A 27,813-nucleotide genomic window follows, 5' to 3' on the forward strand; every position below is an offset into this window, starting at 1 on the left:
TCTCATCAACCATAGCATTACTGTGGCCATTTGTGTATAAATTTGTGTTCAATTCAGATGCCTGATGAAGTAGTCTCGAAAACTTGCAATTATCATTCTTTTTTTTAGCTAGCCAATAAAACGTATCAAATGAGGACTCTCAACTTTCATCTATTTGAATTTGGAATTTGAATGCATGTTTTATAGGTGTGAAAGCATTTTAGAGGGTCTTTATTTACAATACTTACAATTTTGGAAGTTTTACAGTTCATTTTAGGAGATACTAATAGGTACACAAAATATAAAAACCTATCGGTAAATTATTTAACATGTAGTCACAACAAATTGGAATAACTTTAAAGCTATGTATCCTCCTACATTAGTGGTTCAGTTGGAAGTTTTGGCTAGATTCTTTCATATGTCACACACAAAAAGTTGCTGCCTGCAGAGAAAGTTCCAGGTCAACATCTGCAAAGAGTTTGTTCTCTCCGTGGGTTGCGTGGGTTTCCTCCGGGTCCTCTGGTTTCCTCCCACACTCCAAAACATGCTAGTAGGTTGATTAGATTGTGAGCCCCATTGGTGACAGGGACTGATTTGGCAAGCTCTGTGTAGCGCTGCGTAATCTGTGTGCGCTATATTAATAAAGGAATTATTATTAAAAAGCTGGATTTAGAGGGATTACATTCTGTGGACACGAAAGAAAATTAGAAACTATGCTGTCAAGGAATGAGAAGAGGGCATTGAGTTGGTCTAAGATGTAGAGAGGTGCTAAGCTGGGGAGCATGAATGATGCAGCCGTCCACCAGGTCACAATGATGACTAGCAAAGGACCATTTACGGTATACCGTAGTTATGTGTGTGGGCTTGGAAACACCATTTGTCTGGGTAAAGTTGGTTGGTTCACAAGGCATTGCGATTAATATCCTCTTTTACCCCAACTCCAGGCCAAGGAGTTTGTAGGAGCACGGAGGGGACATGGCTGGCCAAAGAGTGGGCCGACACAAAGGGCGACAGAGGGGGGGACTTCCTTCATATGCTGCCATATGGTAAATCTCCACTCATATTTGTATAATTGGAGTTCCCCTTATTTCATTTTTTCATAACATTTTTCATAAACTGTATCATAAAACAAAAAATGCTATGGGTTGTGCTAGGTTATGGGTTTCTAGAAGAGAAGTCACCCTTTTTTCTTTTTATATCACACTATATGATCTCAGCTTCTGCACATGTCTTCAAGACAATTTTTTCCTGGATCTGTGGCTTGGGGCCAGAATCACCATCATTTTTATGCCTTTGGTCTTCATCAAATTGACAAGCCTACCAAAATATTATTGCTTTTTGGTTGTTTAAACGCATGAACCCTAATATAGTTAAGACTGCAAATAAACTCTTTAAAAGTGAACCTGGGATGATAGTATACACAGTGCCACTACAGGTCTGTCTACTCCATCTATTCAGTCAAACAGCCTGGCCCTGGCACAGAAAATATATGCAAACAGAAGAAAAAACAGTAGTAAAATAAATTCTTGGTCATGACGTTGTCATCATTAGAGGAGTTAAATCATTGCATTGCCTGGAAAACCTTAACTGTAGCTGTGCAATGTGTTAAGCCCAGTCAGCTTGAAAAATGCACGGAAACAGAAATGTAACTTAGAACTACGTGCTGGGCAATAAAACATGGTCATATATGTCTAACTTGGTATTCAGAGAGAAAAAGCACCCTAAAATTAATATCTTTTTTGCGGAGTGACATCATGCAGATATAGGAGCTTGTTACTGAGAATGTAGGGGGCAGGAGCACTTTCTATGAAAACTGGACCCTGTGGATGTTGTACAGAGATTCTGTTACATTTCATCCAGTGTTTCATGTTCGCTACAGTCCATTTTTAGGAATTTGTGGTTTTGTGTTTTCCTTACTCCAATTATTGAGTTTGCTTGTGTTCTGAGTAAGCTTAACCGACTCAACTCATCCAACACCAATATTTTCAGGGTCTCATTAGAGGGGAGATTGACCTACCATAGTTCTAGGGCAGTGATGGTAAACCTTTTAGCGGCCAAGTGCCCAGCAACACAGTAGAAAGATGGAAAATTTTCATCATTTTAACTTCTTTCCAGTGTCCCTCTGTACACAGAGAATCGGGGGGGCCAGCAAGAGGTCTTCTAAAGATAATTCAGCCCTGTCTACTCATTCTCCCTCTTCCTACAGTCCCAGGTAGCGAAGTCAGTATCAAAAGACTGAAAGAAGCATATTTTAAGTTGCTTTGAACTGGAGGAAGATTCTTTGAGTCTTGTCTTGTGTGCTGGGGCAATGGCCTGGGTGCCCACAGAAAGGCCTCTGAGTGCCGCCTTTGGCACCCGTGCCATAGGTTCGCCACCACTGTTCTAGGGTCTGCATTCACATGCAGCATTTGAATTGCATTTAAAAATATAATTCAATGGCAGTAGGGAGGAGCTTTACCTGATCACACACGCGTTTACACCTTGTGATCAGGAATGAGCAGTACATGTAAACATTGCAAAACACATGGGGGGACATGTATCATAGATTTGTCTCTCTGTGGTGAATTTTTTAGACATTTGGCAGCTCTTTTTCACGCCTTATGTATGAGCATGTCTTTTTACTTATGATACATGTTCAGTTTTTACTATCCTGGCAGCTGCACATTTTGGCTTCTTTTTGAGACTTTTTGTTGCAAATGTCTCAAATCCACATTGACACAAGCCATTTGAGGGGTTTATATACAGAAGTGGACACTACTGTTAATTTGGTATTTGAGGCTGTGTCCTGCATTTTTAAACACTCTAGTCACACCCCAGGGAGATGAGGCTGCGGTCACACGTGGTGTTAAGGGTGCAGTCACACGTTGCGTTTTGATAGCGTTTTGAAACCTATTACAACAGCTGAGGAGAGGTAATTTGCCTAATTACATTACTGTTAAGATCTGCATTTTCAAAATGCATGGTAAAGCAATGTAAACAAATGTGTTAACGCTGCACCTATATTGCGTTTTGTAACACAAATGTTAACAGTAATGTAATAAGGCAAATCAACTCTCCTCAGCTGTTGTAATTGGTTTCAAGATGCAAGTAAAGCGTAATTAAAACGCCACGTGTGACCTCACCATTAGAAGTAACCAATACATTTAAAAAAGATGTAAATGCAAAAATATCTGAATTTGAAAAAAACAGGTTACTATGCAAAATTTTAGCATGTGAAAATTTAAAGCAAGTGAAATAATTCCAATTTACATGTTAAAATAGGGTCCATGAAAAAAATAAGCCAAAAAAGTAATACATAAATGAAAAGTCGCATGAAACATCTGGAAAACAATGATACATAAGGCACACTGCACAAGGTGCAGCCAAGGCGCACTTGAAAAGTCGCAAAAAAGTCTCAAAAATTTGTTGTTGACACAGGGAGGTATTCTGACTGCAATATGAGTTTAGGGAGACATTTTCCTTATTTAAGTCAGTTGCCTAAAGCCTTGCATGTTTTTTTAACTTTCCTCTGAATTAACCCTTTCCCTGCCAAGAACATATCTCTGGAAGAGAATGGAGAGAGGGGCGCTCCTATAGTGTAGTACCCTTCGTGAATAGGTGACAAAGAACGGTAGTATGAATCTACTAACCTGGTAGAGTTGTGCTGGCAGGCACAACTCTGTGAGATTGTTTGTAATGGAAAATCCCGTTAGCGTCCTCGTGCAGCCTCGCTCCCGGTGTCAATCCTTACTCCTGTTCTGGATATACGACTCCGGATAGAAAACTTAACAAAGTAGCACTGTAAAATGTGCATGTGGTAGAGCGATATAATGGCGCTGGACTGCTAAGAAGTATAAAATCTGATTTTATTGGTAGTAAAACCCCTAGTAAATACAAAATAATAAAAAAGGGGGGGGATGTAAGAATTAAGAACAACGCGTTTCGCGCTCGGACAGAGCGCTTCTTCTGGTTCGTATAACAATGTGGTGTACAAGCTGTCATTTATACTGGTAGACTAAGTATGACCGTTTCCGGTAGATGAGGGAGACGGTGTAACATTTGAAATGGAATATACAATACATATCTATTAGACAATAATCGAAAGAGCTTAGCACAATAATAAATATGATATACATTGAGTTTAAAAATTGAAATAAAAATATTTTGATATTAGAGATATTTGGTGCGAGGATAAACATCCGGTTACCGGGTGTAGGGGAGGAGTAAGTGTCCACGGATAGTTTGAACGGTACCAGGAGTTGGTCGGGATGTAGAAAGAAAACTACAAGTACGGAAGGAGACTGTGGTCAGTGTACTATGTGGAAACTACGGAAGCCGAGAAGGGTCAAAAAGGGTAACGGAAACTCCACAAGCTAGATGGATAATTGGAATTGGGAGAGCTCAACACGTAAGTAGTTTATATTATAGAATGGTTTCATTAACTTCATTTAACCCTTTAGGAGAAAGGGTGTTTAATTTAAACATCCAATATACTTCTCTCCTACAGAGAGTTGGGAAGCGGTTGGATATTGTATCTGGGATATGATCAATGGGCATGATAGTGATGGGAAAAGTTTTGACCGGGTGACAGAGGGTGCAATGTTTTGACACCCCCTGAAGGAGAAACTTATTTTTTACATTCTCCCGATGTTTGTTTAAACGGCTGCGTAGGGATTGGACTGTTCTGCCTACATATTGTAGGTTGCATATTGTGCATTCTATTAAATAGATTATATATTTACTTTGACAGGACATGTGGGTATTGATAGTAAATTTTTCTTGGGTGTTGGTACATATAAAAGTTTTGCCTGTTTTGATAGATGCACAACATAAGCATCTGGGTTTACCACATCTCTTCACGCAGCCTTGATCTTTTTTGGGGATACTTTCTTTATGCTGCCTGATAATGCTGGGAGCTAGGATATTTCTGATCGTAGCTGCTTTCCTATAGATTATCTTGGGACGTTCTGGGAGATGCTCTTTCAGAAAGGAATCGTTCTTCAAAATATGCCAGTGCCTCTGCATGATGTTACGAATTTCATTGTACTTATCATTGTATTTTGTAATAAAATTAGTTTCGTACAAGGAGGTCTTATTCTTTATTATTGTGGGTCTGTTTTTGGATATACACTCAATTTGTTTCAAGGGTTTGGTTTTCTGATACGCATTTTTTAGAAGATTTTGCGGGTATCCTTTTTCCTTGAAACGTTTCTGCAGGATCTTGGCTTGTTCTTCAAATGAAGATGTACTTGTGCTATTTTTTCTAATTCTTTTATATTGTGAAAAGGGCACGTTCTTTATCCATTTTTTATGGTGTGAACTCGAAAATTCTAAATAATTATTCGAGTCAACTTTCTTGAAGTGTGTTTTCGTTTTGAAAACTCGATCCTCATGATATATTTCAAGGTCTAAGAAGACGATGTTCTTTTCATTAGTTTCCAGGGTAAAAGAGATGCCCCAATCGTTCTGATTTATGTAGTTAAAAAATTCTATTATCCTTTCCTTGGGTCCGGACCAGAGGAAAAACAAATCGTCTATGTACCTTTTGTACTTTATAATATAGGAAAGAAAAGGGTTATTAGTATTCGAGATGAATGTTTCTTCAAAAGCTCCCATAAACAAATTAGCATATGTGGGTGCTACTCGGGTGCCCATAGCTGTTCCTAATTCTTGATGGTATAGATTTTTGTCATATGTGAAGTAGTTGTTCTCTAGGACTAACCTGAGACAGTCTAATAGAAAGGTTTTCTTGCTTTCAGGTAGCTCATGGTCTCTGTCTAGGAATGATTTTACACATTTAATACCCTTGTCATGATTGATATTAGAGTATAGGGCACTAACATCCATGGTGATAAAAATGGTGTTGTCATTCCAAGTCGTTTCGTATAGTTCTCCGATTAATTGATCGGAGTCTTTGAGGTAGCTTGGAAGGTCAGTAACATATTTTTGAAGGTGTAGATCAAGGTAGTGTGAAATTTTACTGGTGCAAGATCCAATTCCGGAGATGATTGGCCTCCCTGGGGGCTTTTCTTCATCTTTGTGAATTTTAGGTAAGAAATAAAAATATGCTGTAGACGGAAAAGGGATGTGTAGAAACGATTTTTCATCTTTAGTGATTACCCCTTTCTCATGTGATAGATCTAAAAAACATTTAATCTTTTTTTGTATATCCGGGATGGGATCACGGGTGGTAATTTTTTTGTAGTATTTCGTATCACTAAGGATGCGGAGGGCTTCTTCTTGATATGCGGTAAAAGTGAGGATAACAATACTCCCTCCTTTATCTGCTCCACGTATAACCAGATCTTTATTCCTCTGGAGTTGTTTTAGTGCAGCCTTTTCTTTTTTTGTGAGGTTGTTTTTCACCTTATTTTTTGCAGCACGATGTGTAGTTTTATCATGGGAACCTGTGAGCATATTGAAGTCTTTGAGGACTAATTGATGAAAGGTTTTTATGTTATGACTTTGTTCTTTGAGCGGATAGAATCTAGATTTGTTTTTGATGGTGGTGTTTGATTTATAGGTGTCATTCTTTTGCAAATTTTTAGGGAGATTCTCTTTTTCTTTTTTCAGGAAGAATCTTTTAAGGGTAAGTTTTCTAACATATTGGTTGAGGTCTAAGAACAATTCAAATTCATTAGGTTCAGAATTAGGGCAAAAAGACAAGCCCCTTTCTAACACAGATTTTTCAGCAGGCTTTAGTGCATAATCTGTGAGATTATAAATTCTCACTGTGGATTTTTTACAATCATGGGTTAGGGTTAGGTCATTTTTTCTTTTTTTGCCTCCCCGTTTGCCTCGTTTGAATTTTTTCTTTTCCGTGGTTTTGACGGCTGGAAGAAGGAATGAATCGGTTTGGTTGGAATTGGGCTGTCTCCTAAAAAAAGGGGTCGATCACTGTCGATCTTATGGGCTGAGTGGGTGTTGGATATCTGTATGATGGGAATTGGTATAATGGGAATCGGTGTAGATGTATCTTGTGTATTTTCCCGATCGTAAGGGTTGGGGGGGTCCCGTTGTGTTTTTTGAGTGGATGTACAGGGTGTGAGCTCTTCATGGGTAGTAATGAAGGACCAATTAGTATTCTCAGTTGGAGGAGTGAGATGGTGGACTTTTTTAGGGCTGTTACTGTGGCCTGATAAAATCTTGAGATGGGCCATGGTTTCTTTGATCTTTTGGGGGGTTTGGGGTGTCCCTGTGTTGGAAATATATTTCCGGACTTCTGCTCTTAGAGTATGTACGGTGATGGAAAATTCATCAGTTATGTGCTTATAAGACTTCGTTGGTGATGCTGGATGGAGATTGGATATGGTGGCATGATTGCTCCGTGTGCCAGTTGTAGAAGGATCTGGTGTGGGTGTATTTGGTGTGTCTATATGTTGTATATTGTTCGTTGTTTTTTGGGGTACTGGATAGTGGACTTTAGATGGTTTACTACTGTTTGTCGGCTGACGGGTATTGGAATTGAAAAAAGTGGTGGTGTTTCTATGGAGGCCAAACGTAGCTTGTTTTGTATTGCCGTGTTTTTGTGAAATATTTTTGTCCCTTTTTTGGTAAGCTGATGTGTAGTCCTGGTGGCGTTTCTCTGTATGTGTGTTTGTGGTGGATTCATTATTACTATTTTTATTGTTGTTCTTATTTTTATTTTTGTTTTTAAACCAATCTCGATAGACTTTATTGTCTCGATCTTGTCTATCTCGTCTAAGTTTCTGTACTTTTTTGTGTATTAGTTCATGTTCTAATTTTTGTAACCTACAATTAATATTGGAGTTGATATTAATAAATTCAGATGTTTTCTGGTATATTCTTAACTGGCTTAGAATAGAGTCAATCTCTTGTGTGAGATTATGACAGGTGTTTAACCTTTTGTCTCTAATCATTTCAATCATGGATGCAGAAAATTTGTTAAGTAAATTGTCCCATGTTTTAGAGTATTCCTTGTCTTCTGGAAAGGTGGATGTAAAAGTGGGTCGTAGCCCACGTGGAGCAATCTTTTCTGATAGGTAGATGTCCAAGAACGTGACATCGATGTGATGTTGTAGTTCTTCACTGAGTTTATTTTCTAGTACTTTACATAATTCATACATAGGTTTTAGGTCAGCAGGAACAGCGACGTGGTCATCTCTGGATGATGTCTGTCTATAGTCACTGGGTGTTGATTGAGTGAGTTCATTAATAAGATGATAGCGAGAAGTGAGTCTTTTCTTATAATATTCCATGGTCTGAAGGGTATAGTCTATTTGTATGCAGCTCCCTTTTTAGCGATCTAATTTTATTACAAAATACAATGATAAGTACAATGAAATTCGTAACATCATGCAGAGGCACTGGCATATTTTGAAGAACGATTCCTTTCTGAAAGAGCATCTCCCAGAACGTCCCAAGATAATCTATAGGAAAGCAGCTACGATCAGAAATATCCTAGCTCCCAGCATTATCAGGCAGCATAAAGAAAGTATCCCCAAAAAAGATCAAGGCTGCGTGAAGAGATGTGGTAAACCCAGATGCTTATGTTGTGCATCTATCAAAACAGGCAAAACTTTTATATGTACCAACACCCAAGAAAAATTTACTATCAATACCCACATGTCCTGCCAAAGTAAATATATAATCTATTTAATAGAATGCACAATATGCAACCTACAATATGTAGGCAGAACAGTCCAATCCCTACGTAGCCGTTTAAACAAACATCGGGAGAACGTAAAAAATAAGTTTCTCCTTCAGGGGTTGTCAAAACATTGCACCCTCTGTCACCCGGGCAAAACTTTTCCCATCACTATCATGCCCATTGATCATATCCCAGATACAATATCCAACCGCTTCCCAACTCTCTGTAGGAGAGAAGTATATTGGATGTTTAAATTAAACACCCTTTCTCCTAAAGGGTTAAATGAAGTTAATGAAACCATTCTATAATATAAACTACTTACGTGTTGAGCTCTCCCAATTCCAATTATCCATCTAGCTTGTGGAGTTTCCGTTACCCTTTTTGACCCTTCTCGGCTTCCGTAGTTTCCACATAGTACACTGACCACAGTCTCCTTCCGTACTTGTAGTTTTCTTTCTACATCCCGACCAACTCCTGGTACCGTTCAAACTATCCGTGGACACTTACTCCTCCCCTACACCCGGTAACCGGATGTTTATCCTCGCACCAAATATCTCTAATATCAAAATATTTTTATTTCAATTTTTAAACTCAATGTATATCATATTTATTATTGTGCTAAGCTCTTTCGATTATTGTCTAATAGATATGTATTGTATATTCCATTTCAAATGTTACACCGTCTCCCTCATCTACCGGAAACGGTCATACTTAGTCTACCAGTATAAATGACAGCTTGTACACCACATTGTTATACGAACCAGAAGAAGCGCTCTGTCCGAGCGCGAAACGCGTTGTTCTTAATTCTTACATCCCCCCCTTTTTTATTATTTTGTATTTACTAGGGGTTTTACTACCAATAAAATCAGATTTTATACTTCTTAGCAGTCCAGCGCCATTATATCGCTCTACCACATGCACATTTTACAGTGCTACTTTGTTAAGAACATATCTCTTGCATCCTCACAGGTTGTCATCTGAATAACCAAGGACCAGGGCCGTTTCTTGCCTCTTTGCTGCCTGAGGCAAAAACTGAAATGCCGCGCCCCCCACCCACAAAAAAGGAAACAAACTAGCTCTAATCTTCTCCTATATTCAGCCCCCTGAATTTACAGACACATCTTAAAAAGAATCTAAAACCTGATCAATTACTAACAATATCCTCACACAGCACTGATGATCACTGACACTACATATATTGACACTGTCTCACACAGTATTAGTCAGTAAGTGACACAGACATTAGTGGTGTCTAGTACCTTACAGGATCCTGCTCCATCAGAAAGACAACTTCCTTATGATTTCTCCCGTCCTATACAATCACTGTTGAATTTACCCGAAGTTCCATGCAGCATCTCCACACTGCGCCCGTAAAAATACAACAGTCACTTACAGTATAATGTCACCTAAAAAATATATAGCCCCATAATAACTTAATAAACAGTGCCAGCCTAATAAATTAATATATAAAACACCAACCTAATAAACTTATTGTAGATACAGCCCCAATTAAATTATATACAATCTCCCTTAACAACTTACCCCATGAATGTCCCCCTTTTAAGATGTGTCCTCCATATATAATCACCCCCATTTATGTTACATATAGCAGCCCATCAGGCCACCCCCAAGTTCAATTATTATCCATCTTCTATATAAAAAAGCCCCCTCCACCCCAGTTTAATTATATAGAACACCTATAAACATTTTATCCATGGGCACCATAGTGCGACATGACTCCTCTTCCTCCAAGTTTTGTCATATATAGAGCCCCAATTTATGGTTCCGTCCTCGATATTTAAATCTCCCCCTCTGCCACCACAGGTAGTTTTCTTATTAATTATATGGCTAGTTTAAAAATAATAAAACTTTTACTTACCTCCTCTCCCACGCCGAGGTCCTCCCCTCTACTCCCGGCTCTTCTGCCGGGCACTGCTGCTGTACATGTCATCCACTGGTGAATTTATATCCCGCCTCATGCCAGATGCGGCCCTGCCAAGGACATATGTTATACAGTGGGTATATAAAGTATTCAGACCCCTTTAAATTTTTCACTTTTTATTTCATTGCAGCCATTTGGTAAGATCAGAAAAGTATTTTTTTGCTCAATAATGTACACTCTGCACCCCATTTTGACTGAAAAAAAAACTGAAATGTAGATATGTTTGCTAATTTGTTAAACAAGAAAAACTGAAATATCACATGGTCATAAGCATTCAGTTCCTTTCGCAGTATTGAGTAGAAGCAGCTTTTGAGCTAGTAAAACCATGAGTCTTCTTGGGAATGATGCAACAAGTTGTTCACACCTGGATTTGGGGATGTTCTGTCATTCTTCCTTGCAGATGCTCTCCAGTTCCTTCCGGTTGGATGGTGAACGTTGGTGGACAGCCATTTTAAAGTCTATCCAGAGATGCTCAATTGGGTTTAAGTCAGAATTCTGACTGGGCCAGTAAGGAATGTTCACAGAGTTGAAGCCGCTGCTTTGTTATTTTAGCTGTGTGCTTAGGGTCATTGTCTTATTGGAATGTGAACCTTCAGCCAAGTATGAGGTCCAGAGCACTCTGGAAGAGGTTTTCTTCCAGGATTTCTCTGTACATAGTCTACGAGTCCTTGAATGCAGCTGAAATATGAAAGTTGAGGATTATGGAGGCTACTGTGCTCTTAGTGCTGCACACAATTCTGTCTCTGAGCTCATTGGTCAGTTCCTTAGACGTCATGATTCTCGTGTGCTCTGACATGCACTGTGAGCTGTGAGGTCACATATAGATATGTGTTTGCCTTTCCTAATCAAGTTTAATCAGTTTGATTAAACAGCAGGACTCCAATGAATGAGTAGAACCATCTCAAAGAGGATCAGATGGCAATGGACAGCATGTGAGTTAAATATACGTAAGTGTCACAGCAAATTACCTAAATACTTATAATCATGAGATATTTCAGTATTCAGTAAATTAACTAAATATCTACATTTCATTTTTTTCTGTCAAGATTGGGTGCAGAGTGTGCATTATTGAGCAAAAAAATTTACTTCCCAATTAACTGCAATGAAACAAAGTGTGAAAATGTAAAGGGATCTGAATACTTTCTTTTCCACTGCATATTCTGGCTTCTAGGAGTCATAACTTTTGTCTCATAAAATCTCCATTTTCTTGTGAATCTAAAATTTTATTTCTAGGTTCCAGGGAACCAGAGATGTTCACATTTAAAGTGACAATTTTAAATTCAATTTTTATATATAAAAAATCACTCCTGACTTTTTTTTAAATAAAATCTTTTTAATTGAACAGTTTTTAAATGTACAAGTACAAACATAAACCCCTTTCCCACCCTCCCCACCCTCGCTTAGACACAGACTGTACTTTACATGTAATATCTCTGGTTCCCTGGCACCTAGAAACACAATCCTAGATTTAGATGAAAGAGGAGATCCTAGCTGCCAGTGATCCTAAAATTCTAGGTGCCAGGGATCCAAAGTTATCTGAAGTGTGCCCGCCCCCGCACAGCTTCTTAGCTGGCAGGCAAAATTAAAGGGCTTTTCCCACTAAACAAGTTAGGCCCTATCTACAAACAGTCCATAACACCTGGATCCTGTCTCAAGATGCGCCAATACTTATTCAGTATCTGTCTGACCAGGTTTGTGTTGGCATCAAATGTGCCTATGAGGCGCAAAATACTGTCACTCTGTTTAGTCTTCAGGACAAAAAGATCTTCGATGTAAGAGCATTCTGAAAAGCCTTTGTGATGTTTTTTAGGGAATCCTCATTGTGCCAACCTATCACTCAGGTCTCAGGATTGATGAATAAAATCTTCAGTTTGGCTACAGTTGTGATGCTGTCTAAGGAATTGTCCGCTTGGTGTGCTTCTTTTGAGGGGTTGAAGGTGGCAACCTTCCCAGCACAACAGGCTATTTGTTGCATTTTTTTTCCTGAGTACGTAATTGCCCCTCTGTTGAAAGCCGTATGTCCATTAATGCAATAGACTCCTCATGAATTTCACTGGTAAAATTTATTCCCAGGACATTAATATTCAGGACCTGAACAAACTCCTGAATCTCAGAGGGGGTAGATGTCCAGCACATCATCAATGTATCTTATCCAGATTAGTGGCTCCATCATATATTCATGCTACCCTCAACAAGTCCTCCCCCCTTTTGGCTTATGTGGCAATGTCTGGGCAGCCTCTATTTTCACTGCTGAGGCTCGTGATTATGCAATCGTCTCCTTCTGACCTGTCGTTGGGTATTCCAACGGTGACGTGTTGGGGTGGAGCATCCGCGACATGCTTGTTGGCTTTCCCCTCCTGATTGGACTAGTGCTGCTCTGTGACCTTACAGGAAGGAGGGGATTTCTCTTTAGTAGCTTGGTGTCCCCCACAGTAGATTGCAGTGGATATGCACATTAGTCGCAAATTAGTTGTGAATGTTTTGAAGACCAAAAACTGACCTTACTGCAATGATACATGATACAAGTTATTGTGTTAAAGGTGGGCAGATATAGCCCTGGGTAGTGGATACTGTATGCTAAAATATTTGGATTATTTTTTTGCCATTACAGTATCAAAGTAGATAAGATTAAAATAAAGACAAAAGTCCAACCTATAAATATTATACTATAAATGGTTTTATTTGTCTCAATCTTGATGGAGGGACATTACACTTTTCATCACAGCTATGTTTCTTATTTACTTTTTTAATACATATCGAATACTATTGCCTCTTGGTACCCTTCTCAGCAATACATTTCAATGTGAACAGATTTATTAATATGTGAACATATTAATAAATCTGTAACTAAATAGCTCTTATGTGAAGATGATATGTATCTCCCAAAAATACTTTACGTTGTCTTTGCTAAAAACATTTTAGCATAAATAATTATAAATAATACTTTTGTCACTTTTATTTTAAAAAAAGTTTCTTTAATAACTGAGTTCCATCTATAATTAGTTTATAGTTAATGTTACAACCTCCTTTTGACTGGTGAATAGATATAGATAAATAAAGAATGATTTTATGTATATCACCCCCTACATAGAGATTGTTTAGTATTTTCTTTCTTTTTAAAATGTATAATCAAATTTTTTTTAAAAAGTTACAACAATAAAAAATGGGTAACAAAAAGCATGAAATTGATAAAAATATGCTTAGCTCCTTTCTCTATGCTGAAACCCATGCTATACATTTTCAGGTGGCTAGGTTCTCAGTAAAGTGATAAATGGTTATTCTAACTCTGGGCCGGCATCAGCACCCGACATACCTCGGCAAGTGCTGGGGCCAACTGGTGCTGGCAGGGCCCTGTGGAGGCGGGGGAGCTGTGCCCCATGATATAATAATGACGCAGAGAGCAGTCACTCTCTGCATCATTAGTGCCTGTGCAGCATTTGCCCGGGTTCCTTTAGGGGGCGTGCAAACCTCCACTGTTCGGGGGTCGGCCGGCAGCAGTTTAAGCATTTGCAGGGAGGAAGACAGGCTGGACGCAGACAGAGGCAACATGTGCTAAACTTGTCACCTCCGTCTACAGCGGTGTATGGTGACCCCCGTGACCCTGTGTGAGGAGGCTCCAGAGGACAGCATGGTGGGAGTCAGGCCGCTGTCTATTCAGTTAACCCTTTGCTGTCTTGCCCCTGACAGTCAGGTTCTCATGCCATTGCCTAGCTTCTTACTTTTGTAGTACATCTATGCAGAGTACTCTAAAAGGGTTTGTGTCATTACACCTGCTGATGTCTGCCATTCATTTTCTCCCTCCTACAGTGTAAATTATTGCCCACTTTTTACATTTTACCCCTGTGCCACCTGTTCTACCTCTTTTCCAATGTCTCCCTTCCTGTTGACCCCCTCCTTATAAACAATAACCCTGAAGGTGCGTTCACACATGGGCCACATATATTAAAGCCCTTGCGCCAGTTTTCTGTCTGAACGTCAAAACTGCTTTCAGTTGTATTTATAAAGTGTCTGCACCAGTTTTGTGTGGTAGCTGCTCTGTATCCACCGCACCACAAAATTCTGCATATAAAGGGGCGTCTGGTGCATAGTCGGACCCTCCACCCCCACCACATTTATTACTGCAACTTGACCGAATTGCGTTGCACAGTCTATGTTAACAGTGCACCAAAAAAGGTTGGTGACACTTCCCAAAAAGTGCAGGGGGCACAAGATTAATGAAAACCGCGCGGCAGTATTCTGTAATGTGCCGCATCCTGCACACTCCACAGGCAAACTGCTCTTAGTGCACTACTTTTGATAAATTTGGCCCACAGTGTTTTCTGCACACATTTGTACGTATGCATAACACCGCATGTGTCTGGCTGCTTAGAAAAAGTTTTCTTTCATTGCTAGAAGTGTAAGCAGGTGTGAAAACACAGCAGCCTACGCTTCCATCAATGAAGGAAATGGCTTTAAAAGCAGCCAAACACATGGTAACATGAAAAACGTATGGTGGGGTAACAGGAGGAGGCAAAAGTGGGCTGTGGGTCACTTTCTCTGACTCTGACTACTTAAACCTGGAGCCGGCCCTGTTCTAACTATATGTGTTTTTATTGTTTTAGGCTGAACTGACATCGCTCCTAAAACCCGTATCAGAAAAGATTCTTGAAGTACAGACATTCCGAGAGAAAAATCGAGGAAGTGAGATGTTCAACCACCTTTCAGCAATAAGTGAAAGTATTTCAGCGCTTGGATGGATTGCAGTGGTGAGTTCCTTACATTTTGCCCTTATTGTTTATAAGAAATTAACTACTCGTTAAAAGTGTTCTGTTTAAGTAATATTTTTTACATAAAAATGGAAAATATAAAATATGCACTATGATAGTACACAGAATCTGTAATTTACTTCACTATATCAGATGTGGCTGTGTGTTAAAATTAAGATGATCTCAAAACTGATCTCCTTTTTACGACTTTGGACAATTCTCAGTCTTTGTTTTACGGCCAAGAATCAGACGAAACATTACAGCTTGAAATAAAGTCTGCCACCACTTAAGCCCAAGTGACTCACCCAGACTGCCAATGGCTAGGGGCCCTGAACAATTGCCCACTTTGCCTGGGGGTTTCGACGGCCCAGCTATGTAGCATCTAGTAAATTCCAGTTTTTCAATATAGTTATAAGAATTTAACATCTGGCCTATAAGTGTACAAATTCCTGTGAGTGTACAAAATTTACACCCAAATTTACAGCATTTATACCTTTTTTCGGTGTTCACTTGTTGTATGAAAAAGAAAAGTCTAATATGTTAAATATATCCATATGCACCCATTCCCCAAACAGAGAGAGTTCTTTTAAACTTTGTGGGCCTGGAACTGGTATAGCTCCCATTTGGTGTATGAAATATTGAATTTGGTGCACTATTCCAAGCAGAAGCATCAACACGGCATAATTTTTTTTACTTCACTACTCGTCAGATGGAAAGTAGCTAATCATACAGCCACATCAATGGAAAAATAGTTCTGTTAGTAGTGGAAAATTTGCTGACCCTGAATCATTTAAATAGGTATGGTAGGCATGGTCTTGAAGAAGTTAAATTGAAAATTAATTTTTGAAATTTTTCGTATTTTATGTTAAGACACCTGCTCCAGGTCCCTTTGTGAAAGAGATGGCTGATGCTGCAGCATTTTACACTAACAGGGTACTGAAGGACTACAAAAACAGGTAAACAAGTCACTTGTAAAACTTCTGTTCTATGTAACCTTTAGTGAAACTGAAAAAAACATTTGGGATGTATCCTGCATCTCTTGGCTTAACACCAACACTGATTCATACCACTACTGAATTTCTAGAGGGGTCAAACCTACCAGAATGCAGCTGAAATATGGAAGTTAAACTTAAAGTCACGTTCCTGCATGTATTCTCCGTCCTGGCAGACACTAGGACTGCAGTATTGCCTTTCCCAGGCACCCCGTTCTCACCTGATGAATCTATATTAAAGACAGAAATATGTTTTGATGTTAGAATGAGACAGGGCAACAATACATGGTGCATCGAGTGAGACTAACGTTACAGTCGTCGTTTAGAGCGACGGCTCCTAGGGCAAAGCATAATCCTCCACTATAGGGCCTAAACATGGCTAGTAACAATTCCTTGCTAAAACAAATTGCCTACGAGACCTGTGACCTGCGACCCACAGTTCTCAACTGCGACAAATAAGTCTCGTCTGAGACACATATGTCTCAACCAAGATGAAAAAGTCCCAAAAAGTCGTTGAAGAAACCAAAGTGGTGATAAATCCCACTTGAGATTAAAAAAAAATTCTTAACTGCAACTAAAAGTCTCAAAAAGTAGTATAAGAAATCAGACAACATGTTGATAAATTTACACCTGCTGACGATTTTTGTAGTAGTGATAATTGGAATAGACAACGTCCGGCACTCTGAATCTTGTTCTCTCCTTTAAATAAACAATGAAGTGACGTTCTTTTTCATATACAATTGGCTACAGGATTGATCTCCATCAGTAACACACACATAAAAAAGAATCTGTAAGAACCAGCAAATATCTGTTCTTCAGCACTTGGGACTAATGGGCCATGTTCCTCTTTTAGCTGCAGCTTTCAGCTATTGGCTTGTATCCATTTTCTTCACAGGACCTGAATAGCAATATAGAATGATACCACCTGTTACCAGAGCTCTGTCACCTATGTACTGTAGCTTCAGCTGTTAAACAAGTATCCAATAATATACACACACTGTAAGTTTGGCCATTACTGTGGGCTCTGTGAGCACAGCGCCAACTGCTGGGCAATTAATGCAATGCAGAATTTCATTTTAAGGTGAAATGTTACACACAGTATTGGAAATACCATGCTGATTGAAAGGGATTTGACCATTGCTCGTTCTCAGAAATGTGCCCCTCATTCTTATGAACAGCATTTTTATCCCTACACCTATGTCTTCAGACCTTTGTTTTTTCAAAGACCATGGTTCCCAAGGAAACATAATTAAAAAAGTTTTATTGTAAAATACAGCATGCACATGACCTACACGTTTGTTTTGCATGGATCCAATGCATTAAAGATTTTTGAAAATTGGCTGCCATATTTTACAGCCGTGTGGTGATCATTGACAAATCATATGTTGCTAAAAACTGTTTTGCAGGCCAAAAGGTCTGTGTCGACAAAGCAACCACAGATCCTTAGTAAATCATTAGTCCTCATTCACATGGGTATTTAAAGGGAACCTGTCAGGGTGATTGGGAACACTAAACTCACTAAAGGTCCTTATGGACCTGTGGTATAGAGATTAGGCGCTTCAGACTCTCCTCTGGTGCTCTCTGCTTGTCGTACATGTGGTTTCCAGTACTGTCTGTCACATTAGGGCGGCATGGTAGCTTAGTGGTTAGCATTACAGCCTTGCAGCGCTGGGGACCTGGGTTCAAGAACCAGGGTCTACATCTGCAAAGAGTTTGTATGTTCTGTTTGTGTGGGTTTCTTCCGTATCCTCCGGTTTCCTCCCACACTCCAAAACATACTGGTAGGTTGATTAGATTGTGAGTACCATTGGGGACAAGGACCGTTTTGGCAAGCTCTGTGCAGGGCTGTGTAATGTGTGTGCGCTAAATAAATAAAGGAATTATTATTATTTGTGACAGACGTTATTTGTTTTGGGAAAGATGATTAACTGTATCACTCCTGGTTGTTACCCAACCTTCTTCCCATACTCTAATATGAAAAATCTTTATAGCTGTACAATAACAATACCCCAAAATCACTTTACCATAGCTTACCCATTAGGATGAAAACTGATATGACAGCCGCCATATTGCTTGTCACACAGCCATCTTGAACACAGAGTAAACTAAGACAATGCTATACATCTATTTTCTAACAATAAATAACAAGGCTAACTTTTTGTATGTGACTCAAGTTAGCTGTAGTTTAGATTTATTCTTTGTATATAATTGAAGCTTTGGCACTAAGCCAACAGTGTCCCTTTCCCAGTAAGCTCAGTCTGAGCTAGAAATCATAGTAGCATGTTAGTTGTATCTAGGCAACGGCCATATAGCAACACTGTGATGCCAATATATCAGTAGCATGGTAATGTTGTTACCTAATAATTGTTTAGTCTTAAAGAGGACCTGTCACCCTGAAAAACAGCACTAGGAGCTGCTTACTGAAATAAGCAGCTCCTAGTGCTAAAACAATCGCAGCAGTGTTACAATGATAGCGTTATCGGAAACCTCTGATAACGGTAAATGATTCTGCTGCACTGTACACTACAAACACCAGACCGCTCTCAAAGCGGTCCGGCGTATTCATGAGGGGGCGGTCCGAGGGGCTGCCTCTTTCCCTGCTTACTCCATAGGCCGGGGTGACTTCCAAGTGCCATGCGTCAGTCACCGCCCCTAACCCCACCCCCAATCCCCCTTCATGAATATGTAAGCTTTTGTAATTGTACTGTACAGCGCAGCAATTTTAGTTAGCGTTATCAGAAGTTTCCGATAACGCTTTCATTGTAACACTGCTGCATCTGTTTTAGCACTAGGAGCTGCTTACTTTAGTGCCGTTTTTCAGGGTGACAGGTCCTCTTTAAGAAACAGAGGAAACTTTAAAAATCTTGTGAGCAGGGCCCTCATTCCTTTTTATTTATTTTATTACTCTCGAATGCTTCTTGTTTGTATATGTACCCTATGATCTGCAAAAAGCCCCAGAATATGATGGTGCTATAAGTCTCCATGCACACAAATGGATATCTGGTCGCACAATTTTCAAACAGATATCTGCCTCCGATCACAGTGGAGTGAGCACACGTTGTCTCGCCACACTACAGCCAAGGTAAGCATACGTTCATGTGCAAGGGGCCTAAGATTGATTATTATTGTTAAAATAAAAACTTCCTTTACATTCACTACATTGGATCTATAGTCACAGACTATAAAGATTAAAACCTTTTTCAATTGTTTTCTGGGATTAAACATTGTTTTCATTATACACATTTCTGGAAGACAGTAACCCTGTGTGCGATTCTCAAAATAACTTAAAGGATTTGTAGAACTCAGCCCCATTGAAATGAACGCAGGTAAGCTTCAGTGCAATACATAGCCAATGAAAAGGTGTTTAAAGTACAGAGTCATGTGTTTTTAACCTTTAACAACCCATTTTAATAGGTTAAACATGAACATCAGTTTAGATTTGTAGTGCAGGAAGAACACAACAAAATTTAGATTGGAATTATGTCAGAAACCACCTGTATGTAGAGATTACCTGGCCTATTGTGCCTCCTGGTGTTCTATAGCTTCTATCCAAGATCATCCATATAATAAGGGACCTTTGTATTTGTTTTTTGGCAGTGAAAACCTTTAGCAATAAAGGCCAATTGTGCCTTTTATCCTCTTATTACCATAAAAAAAATTTTGCCACTTATCAATAGGGGCACTGACAGAACTATCATTCTGCCAGTTAGTGCAAGGACTAATTTATAAACTATGACTTTTTAAAAATCAGCAAAAAAGCTCACAAAGCCACTCCAGTCCTGCCAGGCTTAGGACTAGTGCATTTGACTTTTGTGAACTTTATTTTAAAAAAGTTGCATATAGCACAGGAGGGTAGAAGAACACTGTTGACAGATTTATTAAAGGGTCAAATACATTTCAATAAATATGATAGACAGCGGAGCTCCAAAGACTGTGGCACGGAGCCTGCCTAATGATAAATGTGTGATCAGTGTTAAGTGGTCAGAGATGACTAAAGGGGTATTCTGGGAATATGAGCTTTTGATACAAAAACCCAAAATGAATACAACAAAACTCAAAGTCATTAATTACAAAATGAAGCTTAAATGTGTTGTTTTTATGATTACCAAAATTTTATGGGCTTTCTACTATAAATTAGAGGGAGCTATCTCCAAGATGGCCACCATCTACAAATACAAGTCCCGTGATCCTTCTGTGTGGAGAGGTTACCTGGCCTATTGTGCTTCTTGGACACACATTTATTAAAGCCGTGGCAACAGTTTTCTGTCTATCTTTGCCTTAGAAATAATGTGCAAACTTTTTGCACAAGTATTTATAAAGTGTCTGCGCCAGTTTTGTGTCACTGCTACACTGTGCTCGACAAGACAGAAAAATGTGCACCTAAAGGGGCTTTCCGCTGCACAGTCGGATCATGTGCTACATTTCTGTTCGACGTGCGTCACAATTCTGTCTAAAATCCCAATTCTACAGCATGAAGAAAGTGCTGGAGCTGTGCATGGGGCTCCAGATTTATGAAGATTGTGCACCACAATTCATGAACCTGTCGCACCCTGCATTCTCTACAGGCAAACCGCACATATACAGTTTGCACTATTTTTGATAAAAGTGGGCCATAGTTCTTTTGCACTACACTGATAAGGAGCATAAAGTCTGAAACAATAGCTGTCTGCAGATGTGAATTTCTTTCTTTAGAAGGAGATTTTCTGGTTTGGCTTATTCTCTAACCATGTCACAAAGCTTCTCAAAAGTTAAGCATTAACTTACAGTATTTCAAGCTCATATATAAAAGGTGGCACTAGAGACACCCGCGTATATAAGTATAGGCATAGAGGTACAGTTTTTTTTTTCTATCCAGAAAAAACACCCACATGCTGCCGTCTTTTAAATGTTAGCATCGATCGCAATATGCAGCAAACCCCACGTCTTTATGATGAGGACTCACCCCATGAACCCACTTCATACATGCTTAACAGCTTAAAATAGTGCACAAGGAGTTGTGAGTTGGATGAATTTGTTGTTGTCATTCTATAAAGTACTTCTTAATACTGATTTGCAGTACTCCTTGTACTGTTTTTACAATGTGATTTAGAGAGTTATTGAATATAATTCTTTGGCTTGTATTTTACCATAGTGATGTGCGTCATGTTGACTGGGTAAAGTCATACCTGAATATTTGGAGTGATCTTCAGGCATACATAAAGGAGTATCATACTACAGGAACTACATGGAATAGTGTAAGTATTCTCTCTTTCTCTCTCTCTCTCTCTCTATATATATATATATATATATATATATATATATATATATATATGTCTGTGTCCTGAGGTGACTTATATATCAGGCAACGTAATATAATCAGTTAATGTGGTTTGTTACAGTAGACTAGGAATTGTTAGTAGGATGTTTGGTATAACAAGTACAATGCAAAATTGATATACCAATGTATTGGGTATATTTACAGGCAGTCCCTGATTTAAGGACACCCGACTAATAGATGAAACCTAGTTACAAGCGGACCTCTCTGCCACATTTGACCTTCGGTAAATTTCTGGATGCTTTACTTTAGTCCCAGGCTGCAATGAGCAGCTGTAAGGTGTCTGCAATGAAGTTTTATTGATAATCCTTGTTCCCATGACAGCACAAAATGTTTAAAATCCAGTTGTCACAGGGACAAAAAAGAAATTTGTCTGGAATTACAATTATAAAATATACATATTTGATTTAGATACAAATTCACCTTGTACGTAACCTGGGGACTGCCTGTATTTAGGTAACAGGTTTAAATATGGCCATGGAGATGTGAATGCCTAAAGGTACCTAAAGGTTGCTTTAAATTTGTTGCAAACTCTTTAGGTCGCCTAACGCGACTGTCCATATCAGTTATCACCCATTATTCAGAAACAGACATAAGGAACAGCTGTGTAGACAGAAGACATAGTGCAGCAGAAGAGAAAAACTCAGGGACATATATTTATAGTGAAGACACAAACACTGTTTAGCTAATTTATACTCCATCCTATCACTAGTATTTAGTAGGTATAACTATATTAAACAGAACAAAGTTTGGGTGCCATGACAAGATGATAAATTATAGGCATCTTGTGCCAGCATGGATTGTTTATATATGTAGGGCAGTGAAATAAGGAGATGGAAACCTACCCGGATAGATGACCATGGCTGACCCCCAAAACACTAACAGCTGTACAGTGCAACTGTTATTTTCTTTTTATCAGCACCTGCCAAAATGTAATAGACTTCCCTTAGTGATGTTACTGAATTGCGGTTTGCTTCACTGCTAAGTGAAGAGAGGAAGAAGCCCAACAGCTGCTCTACATCCTAACAAGAAGAGCTTAGAAAAACTTCAGAGCTGGTCATAATGGCTATTGTCACACTTGCAGAAGGCAACTGAACAACTGGTGGTTCTTAATGGCATTAAACACGTGTCAGCCATAAGGCAAGTGTTAAGGAAATGATAGGCAGTGGCAAGCTTTAGTGGTTGCTGCATACAGGGGTTTTGTGAATGTTTTAATAGAATAAAAAGCTATACAAAAACTAGGGCTTAGCTAGTATAGGCACGTGTGCCTTGTGAAACCTTACACGCTCCTGATGTAGAAAATTCATAGCACAGATGGAATAGTCAACTATAGTGCAGTCACTTCAGGATTCTATAAGTCATGTTGGTCATTTGGGGATTATTATGTGACTATATTGTAGAAAGTGAGGGCCCTAAAAAGCTTGCCACCAAACATATTTATTTATTTGTTGTAGTCTATTGCTGTTTACGCAAGTCAAATCTGAAGTACAGTCAAATAAACCATTTTACAACATTTGCAATTCGCCCTGCAACAACCACAGTAGACATGACTCCAAAATATATAATTCAGTTCCTGTTACAATAGAAAACCTAAAGTTTGCTGTGACACTAATATTGGCACCCTTTACATTAAACTAGTATGGAAAGACATTTTGACTCGCCTGTGTTAATTCAATAATGAGAACCACTTGCCCATGTGACCTCAGTTAGCCAATGAATGGCAACTTCAGTGTTTTAGAAAGCTTTATAGTAGGTACTTTACTTTGTCAGAATGGTGAAGACAAAGAAGCTGAATGAGCACATCAAAGCTGCTGTTATTATTAACACAAGACTTTCAAAGGGTAAACCATCTCCAAAGAACTTGGTATCCCAGTTTTAACAGTAGGAAGTTTGCTAAGCATGGAACTTTCAAGAACCTCCCTGGTCATGGAGGAAAGAGAAAAATTGACAAGAGATGTCTTGGAAGGTTGGTACAAATGATGGAAAAAACACCACATCAATCCAAAGACCTGAGGACAACCTGAAACATGCCACACAGTAAACCAAGCAGAGCTTTATGCGTGAAGCTCAAGAAAGAAACCATTGCTGAAGAAAATGAACAACTGATCTTTGCCAAACAGAACCTTTCCAAACCCCAATCCTTCTGTAAAAATGGACAGATGAAACAGAAATAGTGCTTCTTGGCAATGCAAATCAACTATTTGTTTACAGATGGAGCAATGAAGCTTATAAGGATAACAGTTACCAGCTACCAACAATCAAGCGAGCACCGTCTCTGCTAAAAAAGTGACTGACGATATAGAACCGACTTTCTGCTAAAAAACTACCTGTGAAGTATCTCTACAGGCCTACGGTACAGTGAAACTCAACGTGGGAATTGTATTTACACAACCCGTTTAAAAAAACAAAGGACTGCATCTAGAGTTATATCCTCAGAAGGTATTAATAAGAATAGTGTTTTTTCTACTTGATGTATTTTTGTAACCAATTTTTTGACAAGAAATATATAAAGCAAAGATATTTTTAAAGGAAATCATTCATAGTGGTCATTTGACTTTGTTTGTACCAGCTACAAACAATCAACCCCTTCAAGCTCTGTGCCGTAAATGTACGGTGCAGAGGTGCTGGGGGTATATGAAAAGGGCACCCGTGCTGAGCTCTCTTCATACACAGATGGGGTTTGCTGCCATTGTCACTCCCCTGAACGTCAATGGGGGGGCGGGGGTGATCAGTTGCCATGACAGCCATGACAGCCTCGGGTCTTCAGCAGACCTGAGATTCTGCAGATGGTTTCTGCCAGTGGCTCATTGTAATGAATACTGTGCAAAAATTACATAAACTGCAATACAGTAGTGTTGCAGTATATGGTAGGAACAATCAGACCATCTAGAGTTAATGTACCCTAGAAGGTCTAAGAAATAGCAAAAAAAATGTAAAAAGTTTAAAAAAGAATAAAAATTTTTAAAAAACTAAAAGTTCAAATCACCCCCCTTTCCCTAGAACTGATATAAAACATATTAAACAGTAAAAATCTCAAAAACGTTAGGTATCACCACATCTCAAAATGCCTGAACAATATAAAAACGGTTATTGGCAGTGGCCACTTTTACACCCTTTTACGTCACATAAAAAAATCTAATAAAAAGTAATCAAAATGTTGCACAGTTCTCAAAATGGTAGCAATAAAAACGTCATCTCATATCGCAAAAAATGACACCAAAGTATGAAGTTATTAGCGTTAGAAAATGGCAAAAAATGTTTTGTACGCATTCATTTAATTTTTTTAAATGTATTAAAACACAGCAAACACCCACCGCTATATGCATCAAAATCTGCTGCAAAATCTTCATGAAACACATGTGGACTAGTTGCATTTTTGGTAATGGATTTTGGTGCGGAAGTATAAGGAATAAATTGTTAAGACCTCCTGTACATGGACATGAATTTTGGACGTGTGCTAGCCGCTAATTTAATAGCACACATCCCCATTCACTTCTATGGGCTCATGTACAAGGTTGAGGTTCCACAGCCATGCGCATGAGCCAACTGTAGGAGTTGCAAATGCGCAGTCTATTATTATTGTCATCTGTGTGTGTGCAGTACAAGAGACTGCTGTTTGTGTCTCATATAATGTCAACATACAAAATATAACATATAAGTGTGTGTTTAATATAACGTCATCTGCAGGAGGGCTACATTCCCATGTAGCCAGGCGGGCATATGTCCGGTGCCATGGAGAGGAGAGGGGGTGACCCCTCCCCTCTCCATAGAATTGCAGTGTACGAGCCATAACACGGTGAAAGATAGGACATGTCCTGTCTTTTCCCCGTATACCGAGCGGTGCGGCCGTACATTCGTCCCCCATACGGTTGTGTGAATGTAGCCTCAGTCTGCTGTGACATGTGCCAAGCATTATAGTTGTTTAATGATCCGATATGGGATATTGAAGCATCCTTTGTTAACTATAAAATAATTTAAAAAGTTATAAATGTTCTGTAATGGGTTAAAATATAATCAACAAGGGTTTATGATACAACTGGCGTCTATAAAGTAGCATTAGATAATCTTGACACTTGTGGACACTGCTTTCTGATGGTAAAAAAGCAAACATGGAGAAGCAGAGATCTCTTTTTATTGGCAATAACAGAAGTGCAGGGACATCAGCTGTTTCGCTGTGTAATTTCTATACATGAATGCACATGAGGGCTGCAGACAGACAGGTGGCTGTAAGATCGAGCTCACTAAGACATCTACACTTACAGAAGAAGCACCTTAACAAAGGATCAGTGTCTAAGTGACTATCCACCTGTTCTTCTCAAATGACACGTGGATTGTGGTGGCTTTAGAATGTACCCTACAAACAGAGAACATATATAGACATTGTAGAAAAGAAACAGTATAGTAACATATTGAAGTAGTATGAGAAAATAGTATTGAAATAGTATGTGAAAAAAGTTAGTACCGGTATATAGATAAAATTAAACAACACTCAAATTAAAGGGGTTATCCACAGATATTAAAAAGCATTATAGTATTCACTGCTAAAACCTAAAACCTTATTGATGTTATTCCTTTTTGTTGCTCCATATGTAAATATGTAAGGCCTTTGTGAGTCAGTGCATCATTACATCATGTAATGAACTCAAGAGATCCAGATCGCAAGTCAATTTACCCTGAACCGAACTGCAAAGCCGCTCATGCACATCTCTGTAAACAACTGTGACCTATGGCAGTTGCAGTGACTGAACGGGCTAGATCTCATCTGTACAACAGTTTGAATTCACTTCCCATTAACATGATGTAATAATACAACTTATGGAGAAGGAAAGCCCACATGACCTCGAAATTGAGTGGAAATGCAACTCTTCCGTAATCCAGGAACAAGCCTGGTAATTTACAATCCAGAGCATCTGAGAAGGAAAAAACCCTTATGAGGTTGACAATATCTCATAGAAAACCAATCTATATCTTATCCAGTATTTTGTCTAATGAATTGCTTACAAAAGGGATTTCTTATGTCAACGTCACTGCAGTAGTTATAGTGCAGTAAATAGGTGTTCTGAGACAAGGGCAAAATGTCTGATTGCTGGTGTCCAACCATGGAGATCAGTGCCTTTGAGTGCTCCATGTGAATTGTATATTTGACCAGTGCTCTAGTCCCTTCTATGGCACTGAAGATGATAGCATGCTGAAAGTACCATAGAATTGAATGGTTGGACTGTTGGTTTAGTGTCTCAAATCACCCATTATTTTTATTGGTCGCAATAAAGTAGCCTTCCTATCGGAAATGCCATCAACAGAAATGAGAAGTTTAAGTTTCATGCAATGGTTTCTAACCTGTCAGGGCAAGTGTGTCAGTAACAATTCCTTGAACAATCATAGTTGTGTGAGCAGTAGCCACTACATCATACTGAAGTATGGATTGCTGCTGTACCCATCTCAGAACTTTATGCAGTAAAGTGTGCTACGACTGTTCCTAAAGCTTACTATATCAATAATTATTATGTGGCACTGAGCTCGGTTTACATGGTTTCTCCAAACACTAGTGTGAATCAACATCTAACTTTAATTGGATTTAAAAACTGCCACAAAAACTTTTTTCAAATAAAATGCACACAATTGTGTCAACTAGGAATTCATGATGCATTGAATTATCAATTCTAGTTTTATACTTTGACACTTGTAATTTTCCGTTTATAATAGCTGGTACCCCATTCCTTGGAATTTGGAGGGGGTTGTTCCAGTGGAAAGGGAGGATTCAGCAGGATAGCTACATAGACATAATGTAGTTGTGTTATTTTTGAAGGTGCACATATGACTGGTTCTCTACCAACCAAAAGCCAGTACACGGACCAAGACCGGTCCAAAGTGGCTGTCTCCTGGCCTCAATGAAACATTCTCAATTTGAAACATTTTATGTTCGGACAATGGAAGGACTTTATATTCTTGTGGCTTTTTTAATAGAATGTATCATTTTGGTATTGAGAATCACACTAAGACATTAGCATTTTTCTCAATTATGACATTTTGTATACCTTTTTAGATTCTTACAAAAGAGGAACCTCAACAAACAGGTACAACATCTGGACAAAGTCACCCTCCACCCCCTCCTCCACCTCCAGGACCTCCTCCAAGTTGTGACATTTTTAATAGTAAACCCAAAGATGATATTTCTCAGGATCGATCTGCATTGTTTGACCAACTAAACCAAGGAGAAGAAATAACAAAAGGTCAGCTAATAAGAGAGTCAT

General features: G+C 38.9%; 1 protein-coding gene across 1 annotated transcript in view; it reads left to right on the plus strand.

The window, feature by feature from the left end:
- Positions 1 to 27,813, plus strand: part of CAP2 (cyclase associated actin cytoskeleton regulatory protein 2) — a 98,715-nt gene that overhangs the window by 44,788 nt on the left and 26,114 nt on the right. The window contains exons 5-8 of the mRNA XM_072152649.1: positions 15,113 to 15,256; positions 16,127 to 16,212; positions 21,380 to 21,482; positions 27,606 to 27,792. Coding sequence (XP_072008750.1) covers positions 15,113 to 15,256; positions 16,127 to 16,212; positions 21,380 to 21,482; positions 27,606 to 27,792 — 520 coding nt within the window. The remainder of the gene's footprint in view (positions 1 to 15,112; positions 15,257 to 16,126; positions 16,213 to 21,379; positions 21,483 to 27,605; positions 27,793 to 27,813) is intronic.

Source organism: Engystomops pustulosus, chromosome 5 (genome assembly GCF_040894005.1).
Source record: "Engystomops pustulosus chromosome 5, aEngPut4.maternal, whole genome shotgun sequence".
Classification (NCBI taxonomy): Eukaryota; Metazoa; Chordata; class Amphibia; order Anura; family Leptodactylidae; genus Engystomops; species Engystomops pustulosus.